This window comes from Neoarius graeffei, chromosome 13, assembly GCF_027579695.1.
Source record: "Neoarius graeffei isolate fNeoGra1 chromosome 13, fNeoGra1.pri, whole genome shotgun sequence".
Taxonomy (NCBI): Eukaryota; Metazoa; Chordata; class Actinopteri; order Siluriformes; family Ariidae; genus Neoarius; species Neoarius graeffei.
This window is the reverse complement of record NC_083581.1, coordinates 72636988-72663425: the sequence shown is the minus strand read 5'-3', so window position 1 is coordinate 72663425 and position 26438 is coordinate 72636988. Positions and strand designations below refer to the sequence as shown.

The 26438-nt window shown below is 41.1% G+C and overlaps 2 protein-coding genes across 6 annotated transcripts in view; one reads left to right on the top strand and one right to left on the bottom strand.

Moving 5' to 3' along the window:
• The window catches only part of c1ql4a (complement component 1, q subcomponent-like 4), a 28931-nt gene extending 26835 nt beyond the window's left edge, over nt 1–2096 (top strand). The window contains exon 2 of the mRNA XM_060937002.1: nt 1788–2096. Coding sequence (XP_060792985.1) covers nt 1788–1967 — 180 coding nt within the window. The 3' untranslated portion in view covers nt 1968–2096. The remainder of the gene's footprint in view (nt 1–1787) is intronic.
• zgc:153867 (uncharacterized protein LOC337226 homolog) overlaps nt 1–26438 on the bottom strand; it is a 339132-nt gene that overhangs the window by 273791 nt on the left and 38903 nt on the right. For 4 of the 5 annotated variants that reach the window (XM_060938497.1, XM_060938498.1, XM_060938499.1 and 1 more), the window contains one exon: nt 25416–25954. The exons of the other annotated variant lie outside the window; for it this stretch is intronic. In XM_060938497.1, coding sequence (XP_060794480.1) covers nt 25926–25954 — 29 coding nt within the window. In that variant the 3' untranslated portion in view covers nt 25416–25925. Of the gene's footprint in view, nt 1–25415; nt 25955–26438 lie in introns of those variants that run through there. 5 annotated transcript variants of the gene reach the window in all.

Here is a 26438-nt window from a genome sequence, read left to right as displayed (position 1 = left end):
GACTGTGGGGGAAACCGGAGCACCCGGAGGAAACCCACGCGGACACGGGGAGAACATGCAAACTCCACACAGAAAGGCCCTTGCTGGCCCCGGGGCTCGAACCCAGGACCTTCTTGCTGTGAGGCGACAGCGCTAACCACTACACCACCGTGCCGCCCCCATAAAAAGCTCGTCAAGGCAAATAAGCGTCTGCATGTGTTGAGGGTATTCCGCAAGGAAGGATACAATCAAAGTGAGATTGACCTGCTATTCAACACTTTGGTACTCTCTACTACGTATATCTTATGGTCTTCCAGTTTATGGGGCTGCAGAACCAGAACTCACCATTGTTCAAAATTTTTGGGACAAATGCTACAAGCGAAAGTACATCAGCGAGAGGATAGACATGCATGTGTTGTGAGAAAAACAAAATAGGAACATCTTCAGTAAACTGAAAGTGATGAACAATCACCCATTGTACCTTCTGTTTCAACGAATTAAGACTACATAGAATGTAAGAAACAACCAGTCACAATGCCTTAAAGTTAATACAGATAGATTTAAGAACTCAATTTTTAATAGAATCATATTTAAATATGAATTAGCTGTTTAATTACCAGCAGATAGAATTTGCTAAGTGTTTTTTGAATCTTGGTGTCTATGAATTTTTAGTGTTTATTGTATTTTTTTGTCTTCTGCCTTGTTCTGTACAATAAGATATGTATAAATGTCTTATTTAATTAAAGACCATTGACTGATTTCTTGATGAAGACAAGTATATAGGTGCTTTTGTGACTTCCATAACAGCTATTATTATTATTATCCATCCATCCATCCATCCATCCCCCCCGCTTATCCTGTACAGGGTCGCAAGCAAGCTGGATTCTATCCCAGCTAACTATGGGCGAGAGGCGGGGTACACCCTGGACAAGTCGCCATATCATCACAGGGCTGACAAACAGAGACAAACAACCATTCACACACCTTCACATTCACACCTACGGTCAATTTAGAGTCACCAGTTAACCTAACCTGCATGTCTTTGGACTGTGGGGGAAACCGGAGCACCCGGAAGAAACCCACGCGGACACGGGGAGAACACGCAAACTCCACACAGAAAGGCCGCCGTTAGCCATTGGGCTCAAACCCAGGACCTTCTTGCTGTGAGGCGACAGTGCTAACCACTACACCACGGTGCCACCCTTATTATCCATCCATCCATTATCTGTAGCCGCTTTATCCTGTTCTACAGGGTCGCAGGCAAGCTGGAGCCTATCCCAGCTGACTGCGGGCGAAAGGCGGGGTACACCCTGGACAAGTCGCCAGGTCATCACAGGGCTGACATATAGACACAGACAACCATTCACACTCACATTCACACCTACGGTCAATTTAGAGTCACCAGTTAACCTAACCTGCATGTCTTTGGACTGTGGGGGAAACCGGAGCACCCGGAGGAAACCCATGCGGACACGGGGAGAACATGCAAACTCCGCACAGAAAGGCCCTCGCCGGCCACGGGGCTCGAACCCGGACCTTCTTGCTGTGAGGCGACAGCGCTAACCACTACACCACCGTGCCGCCCCATTATGATTGTTATTATTCAGTATCAAAAATGAATATTCAACCACTTGCAAAAATAAAAATATCATATATTGATGTGTTTATGCTGTTCAGTCTGGCAGATATGGTCATTTTGTTTGGCCCTGGTACCGTAAGTACATGTAAGCATGATGACAGAGTGAAGTGTGAGAGTCTTTCACACTGTCCTTCCTTTGACCGTGCCTCTATTTCTCTTTGTGTGACAGGTGAGGGCCAGCGCTATCGCCCAGGATGCAGACCAGAATTATGACTACGCCTCTAACAGTGTGATCCTGCATTTGGATGTAGGGGACGAGGTGTGCGTGCAGCTAGACGGGGGGAAAGTCCACGGGGGAAACACCAACAAATACAGCACCTTCTCCGGGTTCCTCATCTACCCTGACTGACTATCCATAATCCCTGCCACTCCTTCACCGCATAATGCTGCTCAATACACACACACACACACAATAAACAGACCTGCACAGGGACATGCACATGGTTTGATGCCGGGGGCAGAAGGGCTTCACTGACATGATATCATAAGCAAAGTGTTGCTTTCCTTAAGCAGGTTCTTTTTTGACATGTTGTTTGTACGTGTATGCAAATGATGGTAATACGCTCTACTTATATGAATGCAAATCCCCCCCCAAAAAAAAAAAGTGTATAATAGATATTGCATATAGAAATATATCTACCGGAGTGTTATCCTCCCTCAGAACTTGCAGCATTAGGTGTAAATGTGTTGATGTTATACAAGTCACATCATTTTTGCGTCTCTCACATCACTATTCGGTTTCAGTTCTTCACACGACTATGAACACACGTCCCTGAAGTTGGACAAAGTTGTTATATACGCACAGCCGGGGCTTAGTGGAAAAGATTTCCGTGGTCTTGTTTTCGCTAACAAGAGGACTGATTGGATAGCGTGCCACAACAGGAATTCAATACAATGACATATGTATGCACACACACACACACACCACCACCACCACTGTGGGCCTGTGATTAATCTACGTTCCCTGGTTCAATTAATTTGACTTAAAGTGACCGTTTTGGCTGTCAGTGTGGAATTGGAGATAGATATGGCCTGTGTGCATGGACATGCAAGGTGTGTGTGTGTGTGTGTCCAAACACACAATGCCTGAGCTGTGTGAATATGGATTTTCAATGTGTCAAAGTACCCTGCCCCAGAATAAACTATTCATTTGCTGGCTTAGGATAGTAATATTCTATATCTGGCTTGACTAAGGATAAAATGGTATGATTCTATCCAAGAGATGTTTTTTGTTGCCTTTCATAAGCCAACGCTGATAAAGCGCATTGATTTTAAATTAGATGAAATGGTTTCATTGCTGAAAGTATCTGTTCATGCTTCATTAAGCTCTTGTCGTGTGATAATCGACAAGGTAATGAGTGCTAAAATCACTAAGCAAATAAAAATTAGGGGAAAAAAAACGGGGGAAAAAAGAGAACTGCCCAACATTAGCAGCAATTTGTAAAGCCTAATTTTGAAAGAGGAATACAAGTACATTTTCCAGTATAAATTGTGCCAGTATATTTAAAAAAAAGATACTGATAATGACTATTAATGGATTTTTTAAAAAATTATCTGATCATATTGTATTTTATGCATTCATAAAACTAAATCAGGCCCAGATAAAGAGGCCTTTCTGCAAATTAGTTATTTGTTGTTGGGTTTTTTTTTTCTTTTGAGAATTAACATTTAGGTCAGTCCTGATTTTGTGTGTGTGTGTGTGTGTGTGTGTGTGTGTGTGTGTGTGTGTGTGTGTGAGAGACAGAGAGAGAGAGAGAGAGAGACAGTATGTTTCAGTTGTAACAGAAATAATAATAACGATTCTCTGCATCCTACAGTGTTCCTGTAATTCTACTGAATTGTGTAATTTTACATTACAGATCAGAAACGTTGGGTTCTGGAAATCCTATCGTCATTCTGTGCACAGTGGGATTTCGCAGGAGACAAGTCAAGCCATGTGCAAATATAACGAAATGCAAATACACGTCAATACATCCATAAAACGACTCTATAATAAAGAACATGTAAATAGCACTGACTCGTTTCTTGCCTTTGTACGGAAATCTATGTCAAAGAAACAGAAACCTGATTTGCCAGAAGGTGGTGATTAATTTTCTGTAACTGACAGCACTCTACTTCAAATCAAAGGCTTATATGAATGCACTCAGTCTGATACCTTATAGTTTCTACAGGAAAAAAAAAAAACCTCCACAATTTAAGGCTAATAATGCAAAAAAGTCCAAACGTCCTGTTACTAAACAAAGAAAACCTATTATCCTTATATAGAAAGCTTTTCTATAGCAAAGATATTTCTGTAACATTTATGAAAGGACTTGAGTTTCAGTGTTTTGTAAAATTCAGTGAGTTTTCCACGATGGTAAAGTCATCATGACCGAGGAGTTTGTGCTTTCTGGTTTCTCCTTAACATGAAAAGCTGCGTTTAATTTTTAAAAAATTAATTAAAAACTGCTAGCTTTTTTTTTTTTTTAAGTTATGGCCAGGTTCTTGGCCAAACTGATAATCACATCATCAGTTTTTCTCTGGCTAATCAGACAAAGTACGCCACCACTCTTGCTGGAGCAATTGGGGGTTAGGTGCCTCGCTCAAGGGCACGTCAGCCAGTCCTGGTGGTTCAGGGAATTGAACCAGGAGCCTTTTCGGCCCAAAGCTGTTTCTCTAACCATTTGGCCATGGTTTCCCATGAAAAACTGTAAAGATTGGCAAATTGCTGTGCTATAAGAGGAGGTGCTAATAGTAACTTCACTTTGCATAGGAATTCCTCCAAACAGCCTATCCTTGATCATTTTCCTACAGAAACATTCCCCCAATGTTTTGTTCACTATATAACATACAAACATACATATTTGTCTTAATATTAGGGACTGAATTCAGTAAGGCTGTGTGTTAAGGCCTCTGCATGCTCGTGCAACAAGGCTTTCGCAGATAGCTTTTCGCAGACAGTTGTAATTTATCGTTGAGCGGGGAGTAATAGGCGTGCGCGATGTTATTCACCGGCACAACGCAAGGGGGCGCGAAGTCGCTAGGAGTAGTTGGTGGGTGTGGTTAGTGGAGTGTTTATCCTCTGGTTACTTATAATGACTAGAACTTTTTTTTTTTTTATAATGACTAGAACTGGAGTCGTATAGATGTACGTACTTCCTCAATCAACCGCTCTTCGTGCTGCTCCATCTTCGCTCGTGTTTTTAAAAATGCCAGTCGTGAAAACAAACCAAACCGGGAAAGTAGGGAAGCGGAAGTGCGTGTACAGCGGATGTAGAGTGGACCAATCAGAGCCCTCTTGTCTGCGGCGCTGTCTGCGAGGCTTCTGCGGTGGTCACAATTTTTGGGAGGTGCGCGCAGAGCGTCTGCGAAGGTGGGGGGGCTACGCAGACACTGTCTGCGATGCTATCTGCGACGACTGGGTTGTCAGCATAAATTGGCCTTTAGGGTGCATCAGTTGCCCCCTAAAAATGAAAAGTTCCTCCGATCATGATGCATTTTTGTTTTTATGTTCCTTTTGGTAAGAAAACACACTGGGTGAAATATTTTGACAAAATTCAAAAGTTTAATGGTGGCACCAGGAGCGCAAAGTTATGGAAAAAGCTGCTGTTTTATGACTTTTATGACAAAATTTCAATCACTTTTCATGAAACATTATGGCACCTTATAGAGTATACCAAATATCTTAGATCCACATTTTTAGTACATATTTTAAATATATTATCAAGCACAGTTTGAGTTTTAGCTGTACATTGAATCATTGTTCAACTAAACAATACAAATGTATTATGAATCACATTAATGCTTCTCAATCCCTTGCAAAGGTTCTTAACATGATCTCTGGGTCACAAGAAATCAATAAATGGAGTCCAACATTGTGATTCAAACCTTACGCGAAAACATAAAATAAGTGTTTTTTGGCAAAAAAAAAAAAAAAAATGAACCTCATGGTGCCACCATTAGACTTTTGAATATGGTCAAAAAATTTTACAGGATGTCTTTATTGGTGAAAAGGAACACCCAAACAAAAATGCATCAGATTTTATGAAAGTGAGGGCAACTGATGCACCCTACTGCGTGTATGTGTAATGTAATACACACACACACGGTGTGTTTTTTTTTATTTTTTATAAAGACATTTAAAATTAGACTCCTTACAAAACAGCAGATAGCAGTAGTAACTTTGCCACTACCTGTGACAGTGTTAAAAAGAAAGGAGAAATCTTTAATTAAGAGCAAGCGGTAATGACATTCTGAACTTGCAGCCTGTGGGGGATCACAGTGTGTGTGTGTGTGTGTGTGTGTGTGGAGCCAGCCTCTCCGCTCTCTCCTGCTAGACTTCAGTTGAAAGTTAATTGGACTGGGAGAGGTCTGAGACGGTCTGCGCCGAGGCCCATTAGCGATTCCCCTGTCGAATGCAGAGCCACGAGGATCACAGACTCACAAATAGGAGGATTAAAATAATCAATACACTTCACTTACCTCCAACGCCTTCACACACGCGTGCAGCTGCCCAAAGCTGCACACAGACACACATGCCCGTCCACCCAACTGAATTCAGTAATTAGTAGAGGATCTATTCACCATTGGCATGATACCTGGCACCTTACCTTCACCCACACAAATAGCATTAGCCGCGCTATCTAATGAGGGCGCATAGTTTTGACTGGTTGTGTGGAGATGAGGAAAAGGTCAGCGAGCTGTTGAGGAGCTGCTCTCGCCACACAATGCATCACACGATCGAGAGCTGATATTTCAGTCGTGGCATACACCCAAACAAACCCTCACAATAATCTTATTTTTTTACGAACAAAAGCTGAAAGCACAATAGCAGAACCGTTCATACAGATTTAATGCTCACTCACACATCCTTTCACCCACAGATTTGCTCTATGATTATGAGGGAAACAACACTGCAAAGTCATTAACTAAATCAGAATGGGTTTCCAGATGCAAACAGCTGCTGGAGTGACCTAGTGGTAATTTTTAATATGTTGTTGCCACAAATTAATATATCGAGTCCACAAAATAAGTTGAAAAAAATTGAAATTTATCCAACAACATAACCAAACATTGCTGGCAATTTTCTCTTCAAAAATCTAATCCACACCTCAAGACTTTGGTTTCGTAGGACTAACAGCCTCCAAATATCTTACGTGAACAAAACCAAACTACATTTATACAAATTCACGACTAAAGACAGCATAAAATCCTTTAATACCAGGGTTTATATGCTCAGATCTGAAATATTACAGAGGAATTTCAGAGCTGAGCTCCACAAACAAACACTAAAACCTTAAGCAGAGCTCTCAAAACTTCAGGCAGCAAGTAAAACCAGATTTACACAGTACGATTTCAGCGAGCATTTATGATTATGACTTGTCAAACTGTACGAGATGATCCCAATAAAATCATGGCTGAATTCTATAACAGATGATGTGTGAAGGTATTCTCTGTATCAGATTACATGATGAAGGGCCCCTAATTAATGATAGCAATTTTCTTCAGTCAGAGATCAATGTTTTGGTTACATCATCGGTAAGGGCAATCTAGGCTCGTGCTGGAAAATAAATAAATAAATAAACCCAACCAGGTCAGCTGAGGTACCCCCCCCACACACACACATTTTATATAATATAATATAATACAGGGCGGCACGGTGGTGTAGTGGTTAGCGCTGTCGCCTCACAGCAAGAAGGTCCGGGTTCGAGCCCCGGGGCCGGCGAGGGCCTTTCTGTGCGGAGTTTGCATGTTCTCCCCATGTCCGCGTGGGTTTCCTCCAGGTGCTCCGGTTTCCCCCACAGTCCAAAGACATGCAGGTTAGGTTAACTGGTGACTCTAAATTGACCGTAGGTGTGAATGTGAGTGTGAATGGTTGTCTGTGTCTATGTGTCAGCCCTGTGATGACCTGGCGACTTGTCCAGGGTGTACCCCGCCTTTCACCCGTAGTCAGCTGGGATAGGCTCCAGCTTGCCTGCGACCCTGTAGAACAGGATAAAGCAGCCAGAGATAATGAGATGAGATAATATAATACTATTTTTTTATTGGGAAATACTCCACTTGTATTTTTCATCCGAGACATGTCACTTGTCTATATGTCACTTGTGAAGAAATCAATAAATTGTTTTGATAAATCTGGACACTTTTTGTTTGTGAATGTATCGATATAATAAAAAGAAAATCACACACTGGACTGAAGATATGAAGTTTATCTTCTCGTGTTGAAAAACTTGCATTTTTCATACGAAATACTGTACATCGCGGATCTGAGTGACATATATATTCACTGGTGTTGACTGGTATATCAGATACAGTGGTGCTTGAAAGTTTGTAAACCTTTGAGAATTTTCTATATTTCTGCATAAATATGACCTAAAACATCATCAGATTTTCACACAAGTCCTAAAAGTAGATAAAGAGAACCCAGTTAAACAAATGAGACAAAAATATTATACTTGGTCATTTATTTATTGAGGAAAATGATCCAATATTACATATCTGTGAGTGGCAAAAGTACCTTTGCTTTCAGTATCTGGTGTGACCCCCTTGTGCAGCAATAACTGCAACTAAACGTTTGCGGTAACTGTTGATCAGTCCTGCACACCGGCTTGGAGGAATTTTAGCCCGTTCCTCCGTACAGAACAGCTTCAACTCTGGGATGTTGGTGGGTTTCCTCACATGAACTGCTCGCTTCGCTTTCCTTTAGAATCCACAACATTTCCATTGGATTAAGGTCAGGACTTTGACTTGGCCATTCCAAAACATTAACTTTATTCTTCTTTAACCATTCTTTGGTAGAACAACTTGTGTGCTTAGGGTCGTTGTCTTGCTGCATGACCCACCTTCTCTTGAGATTCAGTTCATGGACAGATGTCCTGACATTTTCCTTTAGAATTCGCTGGTATAATTCAGAATTCATTGTTCCATCAATGATGGCAAGCCGTCCTGGCCCAGATGCAGCAAAACAGGCCCAAACCATGATACTACCACCACCATGTTTCGCAGATGGGATAAGGTTCTTATGCTGGAATGCAGTGTTTTCCTTTCTCCAAACATAACGCTTCTCATTTAAACCAAAAAGTTCTATTTTGGTCTCATCCATCCACAAAACATTTTTCCAATAGCCTTCTGGCTTCTCCACGTGATCTTTAGCAAACTGCAGACGAGCAGCAATGTTCTTTTTGTAGAGAAGTGGCTTTCTCCTTGCAACCCTGCCATGCACACCATTGTTGTTGTTCAGTGTTCTCCTGATGGTGGACTCATGAACATTAACATTAGCCAATGTGAGAGAGGCCTTCAGTTCCTTAGAAGTTACCCTGGGGTCCTTTGTGACCTCGCCGACTATTACACGCCTTGCTCTTGGAGTGATCTTTGTTGGTCGACCACTCCTGGGGAGGGTAACAATGGTCTTGAATTTCCTCCATTTGTACACAATCTGTCTGACTGTGGATTGGTGGAGTCCAAACTCTTTAGAGGTGGTTTTGTAACCTTTTCCACCCTGATGATCATCAACAATGCTTTTTCTGAGGTCCTCGAAATCTCCCTTGTTCGTGCCATGATACACTTCCACAAACATGTGTTGTGAAGATCAGACTTTGATAGATCCCTGTTCTTTAAATAAAACAGGGTGCCCACTCACACCTGATTGTCATCCCATTGATTGAAAACACCTGACTCTAATTTCACCTTCAAATTAACTGCAAATCCTAGAGGTTCACATACTTTTGCCACTCACAGATATGTAATATTGGATCATTTCCTTCAATAAATAAATGACCAAGTATAATATTTTTGTCTCATTTGTTTAACTGGGTTCTCTTTATCTACTTTTAGGACTTGCGTGAAAATCTGAAGATGTTTTAGGTCATATTTATGCAGAAATATAGAAAATTATAAAGGGTTCACAAACTTTCAAGCACCACTGTATATTCCATTCAGCTAGCATGATATAGAACAAGTCAAAGACGAGTGGAATATCCACTGGAATATACAGTGCCCTCTACAATTATTGGCACCCCTCGTTAAGATGTGTTCTTAGGCTTCTAATAAATTCATTTTTTAAAAATAATATAGGACAACAATGCAAAAAAAGAGAAAAATCCAACCTTTAATTCAAGTGCATTCATTCAGTGGGAAAAAAAAAATCCCACATTAAGAAAGAATTCTTTTACATGAAATCATGTGTGCCACAATTATTGGCACCCCTGATAATACTTTGTACAACTCCCTTTTGCCAACAAGACAGCACTTAATCTTCTCCTATAACATTTCACAAGATGGGAGAATACAGAGAGAGGGATCTTCGATCATTCCTCTTTGCACAATCTCTCTAAATCATCCAGAGTCCTGGGTCCTCTCCTATGCACTCTCCTCTTCAGCTCACCCCACAGGTTTTCAAATGGGTTGAGGTCTGCGAACTGAGATGGCCATGGGAGGAGCTGGATTTTGTGTCTGGTGAACCATTTTTGTGTAGATTTGGCCACATGTTTAGGGTCATTATCTTGCTGAAAGACCCAGTGATGACCCATCTTCAGTTTTCGGGCAGAGGCCACAAGATTTTTATTTAAAATGTCCTGGTATTTCAAAGAGTTCATGATGCCATGCACCCTAACAAGGTTTCTGGGGCCTTTGGAAGAGAAACAGGCCCACAGCATCACCGATCCTCCCCCATACTTCACAGTGGGCATGAGGTGCTTTTCCGCATACTCATCTTTTGTGATGTATTAGAGTGTTTGTTGCCAAAAAGCTCTATCTTGGTCTCATCTGACCAAAGCACACGGTCCCAGTACCGCTTAGCGAACGCCAGACATTTACGTTTATGCTTGTAAGTGAGAAAAGGCTTTTTCCGTGCATGCCTCCCAAACAGCTTGTTGGCATGTCGATAGCACCTCATGGTTGTTACGGAGACTTTGCGACCCCAAGATGCTCCTCTTTGATGCAATTCTCTAACAGTGAGCTTTGGAGAACTTTTTACTTCTCTTACCATCCTCCTCACTGCGCGTGGTGGCAAGATAAACTTGCATCCTCGTCCAGGCTTGTTTGCTACTGTTCCAGTTGTTTTAAACTTCTTGATGATTCCTCTGACTGTAGATATGGGCAGGTGTAGGTGAGTGGCTATTTTCTTGTAACCATTGCCTGACTTATGAAGGTCAACACACATCTGCCTTACTTGAATGGTGTGTTCTCTTGTCTTTCCCATGTTGAAGCATGGATAAGAGAAATAGGCCTCTGTGTCACATCAAATTTATACCCCAGGGAAACAGGATGTGATGAATTACTAATTAAAGGTTCCTAGATACTCTGATCAACTTTATAAACTACAGTAGAAATGACAGAAGTGCTTCAATTACATTTATTTTCTAGGAATTTTATGGGTGCCAATAATTGCAGAACAGGTGATTTTATGAAAAATAATTATTTGTCAGGGATTTTTTTAAATTCACTTGAGTTAAAGGTTACATTTTTCTACAGTTTTCAGTGTGAGATTATGCTTCTGCAATAAAAATTGAATTTATTTTAAGGCTTTTAACACATCTTAACCAGGGGTGCCAATAATTGTGGAGGGCGCTGTATCTGATATACCATGAAAAAAACAGCCAATATTATTATTATTATTATATATACATAGACACTCTCTTCATATCAGCATTTTCACCTTCCAGCTGGTGTAGCGTTCATCGGTAGTGTTAGCAAAGGCCAACGCTATTGCAGTCAAGCCAGTGCTATCTATCGAGAGCCAGTAGCACAGGCTAAAGACCGAGAAACTAAGATTTCTGTCTCCAGACTCTTCTTCCACACTGCACGCTCGCCACAATATTTTTCACTCATACTTAAGCATTCATTTCCCTTTGTAATTTACTTAGTTACTTTTAAAATCAATATCGACAGCTACACATAACGGAGTGACCTGGCAGCCTGACGCTAATCCCTTACAAAATCCTTTACCATGTTGCTTTTTTGGTATCTGGCTAAATTTTGGCTGAGCTCAAGTCCCAGCTCTAATAGTAACACTTGACCACTCGTGCACTGCGCTATGAATTGAAGCTTGACTCGCAAAAAAGGGGAAGAGTTCTGAAGAATTCTCTCAAAAGCTTCCGTTTTTAATGAAGCAAACCTGACAGCCATGTTTGTTTACAAATTTTTACAGTCACTCGCTAGCGCAGAAGTTTCACGTCTCTGAAGTGTCTCTTTTCCAGTTTTTCAATCTCTGTTGATATGTTTTTCTCTTGTAAATATGCGTGAAGAATATCTCACGAAGTTTTGGTAGCCTTTCAGATGTTCAATGCATCTTTCTCTTTCCTGGCAGACAAAGAAATGGTTCTGCGCATACACAGCAGAAAACTCTCTCACTGGATATTCGCATCAGCTCTGACATGTGACGTCATATTGTCTTGACAATCTGCAGTATCGTAAACTATAGCGCACCTTCATTCTCCATTGGGTAGAGTGACGTAATACATGGAGGATAAGCAATATGCGAACAATACTGCATGCTAGCAAACCAAATTAATGAAATCTGCAAGAAGGGAATAGAGCACATATGTTATTTACCAGCTGGGAGGTCCGTATGGTGAAATACCGTGACCGAGGTCTTGAAAGTACTGAGCAAGGCCCTCTGGGCCGAGGTCAGTATTCAAGGCCAAGGTCATGGTATTTCATGATACAGACCGACATATATATATATATATATATATATATATATATATATATATATATATATACACACACACACACACACACATATACAGACCGACGTATATATATATATATATATATATATATATATATATATATATATTTACCAAATTCTAACAGAAAACGAGAGCGCCCGAAAGGGAAAGCCGAGCCGACATTTTGAATCCTCATTCACAGCTGTAACGCAAATTGCTTCCTCCTCGGTAAACAAGTGCACTTCCATGGCAGGAAAAAAAACTACATTTTGCCGCCTACGTAGTCCGCTATTTATACAAATAGGAGTCATTCAGGATTCAGCCATGTTTTTGCTCAGCGTTAGCAACAGTTAGAGGTTTTTAGCTTTCTCCTGAAATGTTTTCTTTTATTTCTTCTTCCTCAGGGTAGTAAAACTCGCTTTTGCTGTGAACACTGTCATTATTGCTATCCATGCTGTAAAATTAATGCTATTCTCCTGAGAAATGTGAAAATAAATGTTGACAAAAATTGCTACGATGTTTGTTGTTGTGAATGAGCGAGTCGCCAGAGGTCCATAATCGGGGTCCGTATCGTAGCCAGCCAATCAGAGCACAGGATTTGATGGAAACCGGACCGTGAAAAAAATAAATGTTTTTATTTTTAAAAAATTAATATTTTAGATTCTTCAAAGTATCCAGTGTTTACCCTGATGATGCTTTGCACATTATTGACATTATCTTAACCAGCTTCATGAGGTAGTCACCTGGAATGCTTTTCAATTAATAGGTGTGCCTCGTCAAAAGTTAATTAGTGCAATTTCTTGCCTTCTTAATGCATTCTAAATCAAACAGTAAATAGTAAATAATAAAAATACAGTAAATAGCCTGATTCTACAACTCCATATTATATCAAGAACTACTCAACTAAGTAAAGAGAAACAACAGCTCATTGTTACTTTAAGACATGAAGTGTCGTTTAATTAATAAAAATAAAGGAAAACCATTGAATTAGAAGGTGTGTCCAAACTTTTGACTGGTACTGTATGTGTGTGTGTATGTATATATATATATATATATATATATATATATATATATATATATATATAAAGTTTTGAGTCTACATAATCCTAAATCCTCCTACTAGTTACTTTCAGATGAGATTGGTAGTAGCAGTCACAAAGATTTTAAGAAAGAACGAAAAACATACTCAAATGTCATCAACTGTCTTGGTCACAGTGCCACCAAATGGCTGCTGATCTCAATTCATGACCTTTTATAATGCGTGATTTACAGCATTAGCCCAGCTTAAAACAAAACACACACTATATAGACAAAGGTTTGTGGATACCCAACCTTCACACCCATATGTGGTTCTTTCCCAAACTGTTGCCACAAAGTTGGAAGCACACAGTGGTATAGGACATATTTGTATGCTGTAGCGTTACAGTTCCCTTCAGTAGAACTAAGAGGCCCAGACCTATTCCAGCATGACAATACCTCTGTGCACAAAGCAAACTATATTCATATACTAGCAGGTTACCTGGCGTTGCCTGGGTTTTGCAAAATTCTGGGTTGCCCCCAGACTTCCATGTCAAATTTGGTCAAGATCCATCAAAAAATGGTGATGTTAACCCAAGACAAACAAAAATCCAAGCATCCACCACCCAGGGGCCCACCAGGGACCCCCTGGGGCCCAAATATGGAATTTCTGAGTTCTGCCAAATTGTGGCTCTCTCCTGTACCTACGTGCCAAGTTTAGTGTAGATCTGTCGAGAGTTTGTGATGATAAATGTAATGTGAAAGGCATTGAGGGGAAGGTGGGTGGATGTTGTGCCCCCCAGGGACCTCCCTGGGGCTCGTACATGAATTTTGTTTATATCTGCAAAATTCCGGGTCATCCCCAGACCTACTTGCCAAATTTGGTCACAATCCATTGAGAAATGCTAACATTAGCTCAAGACAAACAAAAACTTTGCTTCTTATTATATTGTACTTACTTACTTGTACTTGGTAAGGCCATCTATAGTCTCCCTGCTCGTGCTCGGTTAGAAGGTTCCTCCATTGGATACTGTGGGAGGCAACTCCCAGAGTGGAACCGATGTCCCAATGTTCACCCAGTAGATGCTTTATGTCGGAAGCAATAGATTGTAAAATGCTCTGACGAGGTTGTCCAACACTTCGGGCACTGTGTGAGGGAGTCCAGTTAAGAAGGTACTTTGGTAGTCAAGATGGTTCCATTCTTGCGACGTGGCCAAAGTATCGTAGCCTATTTAACTGAGCATGGGTACCAAGTTTGATGCAGGAAGATCTTGAGCGGACCTCTTTATTGGGAATGTAAATCATCCCAACGAATATCTAAGATCCGCCGAAGGCAAGAGTGTTGGAAGCTTTCCAAACGTTGCACTTGCTTATCTATTAGGGCCCAGGTCGGGGAGCCATATAGCAGGAGTGAAAAGACACCACATTCCAGGATCTTGATCTTTGTGCGGAGAGTAATTCCGCGGTTTCTCCAAATGTTGTTCAGGGAGTTGAATGCTCCAGAGGCTTTCCCGATCCTGACGTTGATTTCTTTGTCTATGGAGCCATCATTTGAGATGATTGAGCCAAAGTACCTGAAATGATTCACCTGCTCCAAGTGATCGTCATCCACTGTTATGTCAAGGATTTCATCCTGCTGAAATGGGCGTTGATAATGGAATTTGCCTATCAGCATGCAGTTGGTCTTCTTGGCATTGATCTTTAAGCCAGCTTCTTTGCCGAAGTAGGAAATATTTGATGTCACTTCCTGAAGGCCAACTACACTGCTGTCAAGGATGGCGATGTCATCAGCATAATCAAGATCGCTGATGTAAGCTGCTGGCTGCCGTGAACTGCGACATTTTTGCAGCAGAAAACCATTTGAGATGTTTCTCTCTGATAATGCTCATTCCAAGACTCAGTTGAGGACGATGTTGAAGATGGGAGGGGCCTGTATATCACCTTGGCCTGTACCAGAGTTGACGTCGAACCATTCTGTCAGCTTGTCTCCAATGCGTACTGCACTCACTGTGTTGGAATAGAATGCTCTGAATATGTTGATGTATTTGATGGGTATGCCGTAGTGTTCGAGAGCGGCCCATATATAATCGCGATTGACCGAGTCAAAAGCTGCTTTAAAATCGATGAAATTAATAAACAGGAGAAGATTGTACTCAAGAGCTTGCTCGATGATAACACGCAGAGAGAAGAGTTGGTCAATACAGGATCTGTTCCTCCGGAATCTGCACTGGTTTTCACGCAGGAGGGATTCTATGCCGTCTGATAATCTCGATACCATGATCATCTGGAAAAGTTTTGAAGCTACGCAGCGGAGGATGATACCTCTGTTGTTTTCGCAGTACGTTACGTCTCCCTTCTTCTCTACTTTGATGATAACTCCTTTTAGCCAGTCTGAAGGCACTTGTTCTTGGTCCCAGACTTGGCCGAACAGGGGGTGGAGGAGGTCTACTGTGGCTTCTCCCCCGAAGTGAAGTTCCTCATTGCTAATTTCATCTATGCCACAAGCTTTGTTGTTCTTAAGCTTTGAGGGCCTTGCTGATTTCACACTGCATAGGGGAATATAAGGGTAGATCAATAAAGAGTTTGTCTGCAATAAGATTGGAAGGAGGGACAGAAAACTGAGAACTGGGAATGGGATTAAGAAGCTCTTCAAAAAGTGTTCCTTCCACCTACCAAGTTTCTCATCTTGAGCAGTTATGAAGTCCCCGTCCTTGTCTCGAACTGCAGAGGAGGTGTTCTTCTTCTTTCTACCAGAGAGAACGTTGATGTTATGCCACACCTCCCATTGGTTGCCAAAAGTAGCAGCATCCTGAAATATTTGAGGCTACATTCGAGGCCCAGTTCTCATCATCCTTCTGAACACTTATCTTGACTTGCCTATTGATTTTGATAGTTTGCGGCTTCTCTCAGATGCCTTCAGCTTTTTCACTTCGTTGCGTTTCTCAACGAGGCGCAAGGTTTCAGTGGAAAGATGTTCATCACAGAACTTGGTGGGTCTTCAACCGAGAGACTCATGAGAGGCATTGCGGAAGGCTACTTTGATGTTATTCCAGTCTTCGTCTAAGGAGTAACCAGAGGCGGGGAGATCTATTGAGTGGCGACAAAGGGATTGCCGGAAATCCTCAATTTTTTCGTCCGATCGCAAGAGATCTAGGTTGGGCAAGGAAGAGTGTTTCTTTCTCCTTTGGCTGGAGAGCTCCAGCCGCACTCGGCTGATCACAAAACTGTGGGTGGAATTTATGTCGGCACCGCGGTAACTTCTGACATCTAGCAGGGAACGTTTCCAGCGATGGTTGATGCAAATGTGGTCTGAGTAGATGTGTCTCCCTTAGGTGAAGTCCATGTAGCCTTGTGGATATCCTTGTGCTCAAACAGGGAACCGCCAACGACGTACTGGTGAAGAGCACAGAAGTCCAGAAGGCGGTATCCATTGTTGTTGGACACTAGATGGTGAGAGTGTTTTCCAATAACATTCGGCCAGGCATCACTGTCTTTTCTTGACACGGCCACTGAAGTCCCCAAGAGGAATTCGAATGTCATTTCTGGGAATATCACGGTGGATTTTTTCTAGATCGAGATAGAATTTGTGCTTTTCTTCATCATCAGAGACTTCGGTAGGAGTATATGCAAGGATGATCGTGAGATTCACTTGTCGATTGTAAAATCTTGCTGACATGATCCTGTCCGAGAAGGGCGTATATGAGATCAGGGACCTTCGGAGATCTTTGGAGATGAGGAAACCGACACCATATTCTTTCCTTCGAGTAGTCCCGGAGAAGATGAAAAGGGAACTGTTATCGAGGATGTCTTCCCCAGAGAGTAGAATGTGTGTCTCCGTAATTCCCAAAATGTCGAGATGATATTGATCGAAGGCACGTTGGAGCTGGTACATCTTGCTGGAGTTGCTAACAAGGGAGGTGACATTCCATGTGGCAATCGAGAGAGGTCTTTTGGAGAGACAAATCCCTGGATGCATCTTGTTGTACTGCACATCAGATGGAGTAATGTGGAAGGGTGGTCTCTTGCATGATTGTGGGATTGCACGATTGGTGGATTGGATGGTTGGGTTGGGGATGCTACTCTTAGCACCAGATGGTAGTTGTGAGCTCTGGGACATCGCACTAGCAGTGTCCAAGTGGCTTTGACTGTCAGCATTCATAATGGAATGATTGGAGGATCCTCCCAGTGTCACACTAACTAGATGAGTTGGTGATGATGTTGCACGAGTTTCGGTAGCTATGGCGGGTTTTCCGTGACAGGGGAGCTAGCCTGGTGCACAACCCCCTAGTATGGGGGAGGGGCTGACTGAACTTCATCTGGCCTCTACCCTTCGACCAGTCCAGCATGGTTGAGCCTACCAGGGACAAGAGTCCCAGCCGGCATTGCTCTAGGGGTCACTGAGACACACAAACCTTACCACCACGTTAAGGTGTCAGCCACGTTAAGCTTATTATATAGATGCTGATATTGCCAAAGTTGGCATGGAAGAAATCAAGTAGCCTGCATAAGAACCCAAACCTCAACCCCTCTAATCTCTTTTTGGATAAACTGGAACACTGACTGCAACCCAGGCCTCTTCATCCAACATTAGTTCCTGATTTTACTAATGCTCTTGTGGCTGAATGGGCAAATCCCCACAGCCACACTCCAAAATCTCGTGGAAAGCCTTGCCAGAAGAGTGGAAGTTATTATAACAGAATTAGGAAGATTAAAACTGAAATGCGTGTGATGGTCAGATGTCCACAAACTCGCTTATGAACGGCCCAAAAAGCTCATACAGCAGCAATTCAGACGCAATGACGAATCTTCAGCCTTGGTGAAGGAACCATCTGCGGCTCAACATGAGCAGGACAAATGACTTGGTTGATTTAAGCCCCACATCCCCAAACTCCCATTACTTTTGATGGAAGTGGTGAGGCTTTTGGGTGGATGCGGACGCTAAACCAGAGCGGTGGACAATCAAGATGAATGCAGTGTGTCAGACTGCTGTCCTTGTGTAAGTACGGTCTTCTACCAGTCTACTGTTGCTCTTGTATGTAAGTTGTTGCAATAGAAATGATATTAGAACAAGCACTTTAATATAAATCTGTGATTCTGTTCCAAAAAACTAATCAACACCACCTTCCCAATCATAATCAAGAATTAAACAGCACTGTGGAATAAAACTGAATATCAACTACCTGCAAGATTTTTTTTTCCATCATCCATAATTGGAAATGCAGTATTTTTTTTTCTGAATCTCGTACCTTTTAAAGCTTCATGTATGGAAAAGATAAATAGCACAGTATTGTTAAGAGACTAGTTCATGACAGCCAGACAACTCGATTTTTTATTTATTTATTTTTTCAAGTAAGACTGATGATAGTTTCTCTCTGGGTTTTACTCCCACTGAAGGATTATAAATGTGCTGTATAGAACAACTTATTTGTAATTTGAAGTTTGACCTTCATACTGAACACTCACTTTAAACTCTGCATGTTGTACACTCCGGGAAAGGGGGGGGGGGGGGGGGGGATTAAGGGACATTGCAAACACGCAACACCAGCTATGAGTCACAGGTCAGACAGGACGCATTTACCGAGAAGTTTCAGATTAAGAGAATTGATTTAGGACTGACATCTTGAGTCTTGTTAAACGTAACTTTTTCTACATTTTAAATCCCGGTAAAGCTTATGAGTAAATCTTATTAATGTGGTTTAATTCTGACACAACAGGATTTAGTATTTTGTTACCCATTTTATTATCTGAAGGATTTTTTTTTTTTTTTTTTAATTCAGAGCTTAAATATTTTAACATGCGTGCCTATTACTAAATTTGGCTGGGTACCGCCCGAACTGATAATCACATCTTTGGCTAATCAGACACAAGGTACACTACCGTTCAAAAGTTTGGGGTCACCCAGACAATTTTGTGTTTTCCATGAAAAGTCACACTTTTATTTACCACCATAAGTTGTAAAATGAATAGAAAATATATAGTCGAGACATTTTTCTGGCCATTTTGAGCATTTAATCGACCCCACAAATGTGATGCTCCAGAAACTCAATCTGCTCAAAGGAAGGTCGGTTTTATAGCTTCTCTAAAGAGCTAAACTGTTTTCAGCTGTGCTAACATGATTGTACAAGGGTTTTCTAATCATCCATTAGCCTTCTGAGGCAATGAGCAAACACATTGTACCATTAGAACACTGGAGTGAGAGTTGCTGGAAATGGGCCTCTATACACCTATGGAGATATTGCACCAAAAACCAGACATTTGCAGCTAGAATAGTCATTTAGCACATTAGCAATGTATAGAGTGGATTTCTGATTAGTTTAAAGTGATCTTCGTTGAAAAGAACAGTGCTTTTCTTTCAAAAATAAGGAAATTTCAAAGTGACCCCAAACTTTTCAACGGTAGTGTATGCCACCACTCTTGTTGGAGCAGTTGGAGGTTAGGTGCCTTGTTCAAGGGCACTTCAGCCAGGCCTAGTGGTCCAGGGAATGAAACCAGCGACCTTATGGTCCCAAAGCTGCTTCTCTCACCATTATGTCATGGCTTCCCTGACTATTACTAAACCGAGTAACAGAATTTCCTAATCAGTACAGAAAGGACCCAGAAAACATTGAGCTATTGTGCTGCTGACCTTTCGAAACAAAATAGTCCATGTCTTTACGATCATCATTAAATCACTACATATGTACTAATTTTATATATACATAAAAATACTGCATCTAAAATGCTTAATACTTCGTAATGATGCGTGTTCCCTTGGCTCTAACGGTCTCCGAACAATAAACAGCATTTAGCAAAATCTGTGCATGATAATTATGTGCCGAATCCTTCCAACAATCATCAATGCAGCTTATTGCAGCTACAGTAATAATACTTGGCTTTATGATGCGGTGCACGGCTCTGGGGCCAATTTTGCTTCTTGTATATTGGTATTTCTGTAATTTCTCCAACTCCATTTGATGTGAAGGCTAAAATAGTTTCACCTTGTGTTTTTGGTGTTTGACAGAAAACAGAAAAAGGAAAACACAGCTCAGATGAGCAATGGGAAAATGAAGAATACAATTAGTTAGATATTAGATATGAAACTCGTTAAAACAAACAAACAAACAAAAAAACTAATTGTATGTTTTAAAGGAGCAGTTGAGAAGTGTCTGTAAAACAAGGTTAGGAAATTTCTGACAGGTCCATATTACTGAAGGTTTATCATCGTACCAAAGCCACAGCAAGTTCCAAAGCCTTTAAATAACTTTCCATATATGTTTAGGATTAAAACATTTTCTTGCCAGTTTCGGTCTGGACTAAATACAGTGGATATTAAAAAAAAAAAAGTCTACACACCCTGTTAAAACGATCGGTTTTTCTGATGTAAAAAAAAAAAAAAAAAAAGAGACCACGATAAATAATTTCAAAACTTTTACCACCTTTAATGTGACCTATAACCTGTACAATTCAACTAAAAAACAAATCTGTTCGGGGGAAAAACTAAAAAATAAACATACAATAAGCTGGTTGCATAAGTGTGCACACCCTTAAACTAATACTTTGTTGAAGCACCTTTTGATTTAATTACAGCATTCAGTCTTTTTGGAGCAGAGTCGATCAGCCTGCCACATCTAGACTTGGCAATATTTACCCACTCTTCCTTGCAAAAGCGCTCCAAATCTGTCAGATTGCGAGGGCATCTCTTGTGCACAGCCCTCTTCAGGTCACCCCACAGATCTTCCATTGGGTTTAGATCTGGGCTCTGGCTGGGCTGTTCCAAAACTGTTTTGGGGTCATTGTCATGCTGAAAGATGAAATTCCTCTTCATCTTTCCAGCAGGCACCTGAAGGTTTTGGGTCAAATTTGACTGGTATTTAGAGCTGTTCATAATTCCCTCCACCTTGACTAAAGCCCCTGTTCTAGCTGAAGAAAAACAACCCCAAAACATGATGCTGCCACCACCATGCTTCACCGTGGGTATGGTGGTGTTTTTGCACCAAACATACCTTTTGGAATTGTGGGCAAAAAGCTCAACCTTGGTTTCATCACACCATAATACATTTTCCCCACATGCTTTTGGGAGAGTTGATGTATTTTTTTTTTTTTGCAAAATTTAGCCAGGCCTGGATGTTTTTCTTTGACCCTACCTCATAGTCCAGACATATGGAGAATACGGGAGATTGTTGCCACATGTAGTACACAATCAGTACTTGCCAGAAATTCCTGCAGCTCCTTCAGTGTTGCTGTAGGCCTCTCGGCAGCCTCCCTGACCAGTTTTCGTCTTGTCTTTTCATCAATTTTGGAGAGACGTCCAGTTCTCGGTAATGTCACTGTTGTCCTATATTTTCTCCACTTCTTGATGACTGTCTTCACTGCACTCCATGGTACAGTGCTCAGCGTAAATGAGTACACCCCCTTTGAAAAGTAACATTTTAAACAATATCTCAATGAACACAAACAATTTCCAAAATGTTGACAAGACAAAGTTTAATATAACATCTGTTTAACTTATAACATGAAAGTAAGGTTAATAATATAACTTAGATTACACATTTTTTCAGTTTTACTCAGATTAGGGTGGTGCAAAAATGAGTACACCCCACAACAAAAACTACTACATCTAATACTTTGTATGGCCTCCATGACTTTTAATGACAGCACCAAGTCTTCTAGGCATGGAATGAACAAGCTGGCGACATTTTGCAACATCAATCTTTTTCCATTCTTCAACAATGACCTCTTTTAGTGGCTGGATGGAGAGCGATGCTCAACTTGTCTCTTCAGAATTCTCCAAAGAAAATAATTTCTTTACACCACAAAGGTGAAGGCTACAAGAAGATCAGCAAAGCTTTACTTATCAGTCAGAATACTGTAGCAAAAGTGGTACAAAAATTTAAGAAAGATGGAACTGCAACCATCTCACAGAGACGTCCAGGTCGTCCACGGAAGTTAACACCTCGACAGGAGCGTCTTCTGATGAGAAGGGTTGAAGAAAATTGGCATGCAAGTTCACTGCAGTTATTTAAAGAAGTAGAAAGCCAAACTGGGGTGACTATTTCCCGTGAGACAATTCGGCATACACCGCAGAGGAATGGCATGCATGGATGCCGTCCACAAAAGAAGCCTCTCCTGAAGTCCAGGCACAAAAAAGCCCGCCTAGAGTTTGCCAGGGCCCATGTTGACAAAGATGAAGACTACTGGGACTCTATACTCTGGAGTGATGAGACCAAGATAAATGTTTTTGGAACTGATGGCTTCAAAACTGTATGGCGTCGCAAAGGTGAGGAATACAAAGAAAAATGCATGGTGCCTACAGTGAAACATGGTGGTGGCAGTGTCCTTATATGGGGCTGCATGAGTGCTGCTGGTGTCGGGGAGCTGCGTTTCATTGATGGCATCATGAATTCACAGACGTATTGCTCTATACTGAAAGAGAAGATGCTACCATCACTCTGTGCCCTTGGTCGTCGTGCACTTTTCCAACATGACTAAACACACATCTAAGGCCACTGTTGGATTCCTGAAGAACAGGGTGAAAGTGATTCAGTGGCCAAGTATGTCTCCTGATCTGAACCCAATCGAACACCTATGGGGAATTCTGAAGAGACAAGTTGAGCATCGCTCTCCATCCAGCATCCAGTCACTAAAAGAGGTCGTTGTTGAAGAATGGAAAAAGATTGATGTTGCAAAATGTCGCCAACTTGTTCATTCCATGCCTGAAGACTTGGTGCTGTCATTAAAAATCATGGAGGCCATACAAAGTACTAGATGTAGTAGTTTTTATTGTGGGGTGTACTCATTTTTGCACCACCCTAATTTGAGTACAACTGAAAAATGTGTAATCTAAGTTATATTATTAACCTTACTTTCATGCTACAAGTTAAACAGATGTTATATTAAACTTTGTCTTGTCAACATTTTGGAAATTGTGTTCATTGAGATATTGTTTAAAATGTTACTTTTCAAAGAAGGTGTACTCATTTACGCTGAGCACTGTATCTCTAATGCCATGGAAGGTTTTTTTTTTTTGGTCCCCTTCTCCTGACTGATACCTTTCAACAGTGAGATCCCTTTGATGCTTTGTAAGCTCTCTGCGAACCCTGGCTTTTACTGGAGGATGCAACTGAATAAATGTCTGAACTTTATTTGGGGTTAATCAGAGTCATTTTAATTGATGGCAGGTGTGAACCCAAAAAGACTGAATGCTGTAATTAAATCAACAAAAGTATTAGTTTAAGGGTGTGCACACTTATGCAACCAGCTTGTTTTTCCTCCCTAACAGATTTGTTTTTCAGTTGAATTGTACAGGTTATAGGTCACATTAAAGGTGGTACAAGTTTTGAAATTATTTGTCATGGTCTCATTTTTTTTTTTACATCAGAAAAACCTACAATTTTAAAAGGGGTATGTGCACTTTATATAATCTGCTGTACCTACCTGTTTAATACAGAATACATTTGACTTCCTCTAGGGGTAAAGACAGACGGCCACGGGAATCGTCACGATTATGAAGCCCACAGTCTTTTTTCCATCAGTAGTTAGGACTGCCTGATCGCCATTACATTCAGATCACCTGAAAAGTACGAAACCCTTTTGTCTCTACCTTTTACTCCTGTAATGACGTGCACAAGTGCCTGCTCTCGGTCAGGATCCTACTCATGCTGTCTTGATGCCTACAAGCTCCTGCTTACTCTTCTTTGATCGCTTGCTGGCTAAACTCAACGTTCCTTTACCTGGGAGTTATCAACACTGTTAAAAGTACTCTGGATTTTGGTTATAACTAATACAACATTATGTTGTGTCCTAACCAATAATTAATAGCCTTAAAGGAACAGTCCACCGTACTTCCATAATGAAATATATTCTTTTCTGAATTGAGACGAGCTGCTCCATACCTCTCCGAGCTTTGCGCGACCTCCCAGTCAGTCAGACGCGCTGTCACTCCTGTTAGCAATGTAGCTAGGCTCAGTATGGCCAATGGTATTTTTGGGGGCTGTAGTTAGATGCGACCAAACTCTTCCGCGTTTTTCCTGTTTACGTAGGTTTATATGACCAGTGATATGAAACAAGTTCAGTTACACAAATTGAAACGTGGCGATTTTCTATGCTATGGAAAGTCCGCACTATAATGACAGGCGTACTAACACCTTCTGCACGCTCCGGCAGCGCATTGATACGGAGCTCAGATATCAATGCGCTGCCGAAGCGCGCAGAAGGTGTTAGTACGCCTGTCATTATAGTGCGGACTTTCCATAGCATAGAAAATCGCCACGTTTCAATTTGTGTAACTGAACTTGTTTCATATCACTGGTCATATAAACCTACGTAAACAGGAAAAATGCGGAAGAGTTTGGTCGCATCTAACTACAGCCCCAAAAAATACCATTGGCCATACTGAGCCTAGCTACATTGCTAACAGGAGTGACAGCGCGTCTGACTGACTGGGAGGTCGCGCAAAGCTCGGAGAGGTACGGAGCAGCTCGTCTCAATTCAGATAAGAGCATATTTCATTATGGAAGTACGGTGGACTGTTCCTTTAAATGGAATTTCTAGACCGCCAAAGTGTGGCCAAGGAATCGACTCTCCCCTGTTCAGTTCTTGGTTCCTTTCAAGCTCTTTGGCATCATCGTCCCTGGCTTCCTTACTGAGGGCTAGGTGTCTCTAAACACGCTTTGGGACAATCACTATTGCAAAAAGCACTGGAAGAATAAAATTCAATTATACAATTCTACTTTATTGATGCTTTAGGTAAAATTACATGGATTACCGACATACATGTAGCCAGCAGTAAACGGTCAGAGTTCTGTAATTCAGATAACTCTCCTTTATGGAACAAGACAAACGTAACTATGACTATGGCGCCATCTAGCTATGAAGTTTGTGCTACGCAGTTAAGATTTTATTCAGCACGATACAGAAGTTTAAAAAACAAAAAGGTCATACTGGTACACAAATCAACCCTCAGCTTTAAACAGTTCTTTTAAAGCATCAGATAAAAATGTAGCCAGCAGTAATATTTAAATTTAGTCTACAAAACTGCCCCCAAAAAAAACACAAACAAAAACAAATTAAAGCATATGCCATACCTGTAAAAAAAAACAAAACAAAAAAAAACAAAAAAAAAAAACAAAGCATGACTAAGAATGCCAAGAAAATATATTTTCAAATGTATTTTATTTCAGGCCAAAAACATTCAGAGGAAGAACAAAACTGAAAACGGTACATTTTGAAACATGACCTTTTAGTTCAGATATTAAGGTTTTCTGCATAAGATTGCCCCTTAACCGTATGAGGCAGCTGAAGGAAGATGCAACTGCCCTGCTATAAAACAAACAGTGTCCATCACTAAAGCGCCTGAGGATTGACTTTATATACTGCATCTCAGATGATGTTACTACATGAAGAGGTTTTATTGCAGAGTTTTCTCCTTCACGCAGCTATGTGCTTTTAATCTCACTGTTTTCTGGACACTCATGATGAGGGATCTTAACTAGGGAGAAGATAAAGGCACTTCTGAAAATAAAAACATGAGTGCAAACCAACATCTGGAATGGAGAAGCAAAAGACGTGGAGAGGAATGAACGAACGAAAGGAATTGCAAAAAAACCACAAAAAACAGAAAACGGAGACAAGGAGACCGAAATTTGTTGATTTCTTTATCATCTTCAACCGTTCATCACCATCCGCACAAGTTCTGGAACAGAAAAACGAGAAAGATTTTAGGACACAATCACTGTAAATGGATCAAGGGGGGGGAAAAAAATCGTTTAAAAAGGAGAACGGAGATCCCATCTACGACATGCCATATTTAAAAATGACCTAAAATAAAGCAGCAGGCTTGTCAAGACAATTTTCTGGCAACTCTTCACTCATCAGTAGATATAACGATATCACAATGTATAATGCGAGATTAGAATAGCTTACGACTTCAGAGACGCATGCAAGTATGAAATAAGTCTCCAAGTGTGCAAAAAAAAAAAAAAAAAAAAAAAAAGGCAGGGGCACATTGACAATGTCCACCTCTACCCCTTTTCCACCAAATCAGTTCCAGGGCTGGTTCGGGGTCAGTGCTGGTGCTGGTTCACAACTCGTTCAACTTGCGAGCTAGAGAACCAGTTTGCTTTTCCATAGCTCACGGTGCTAAGGCAGCTGGGCCATAGAAGGTTCACGCTGCACGC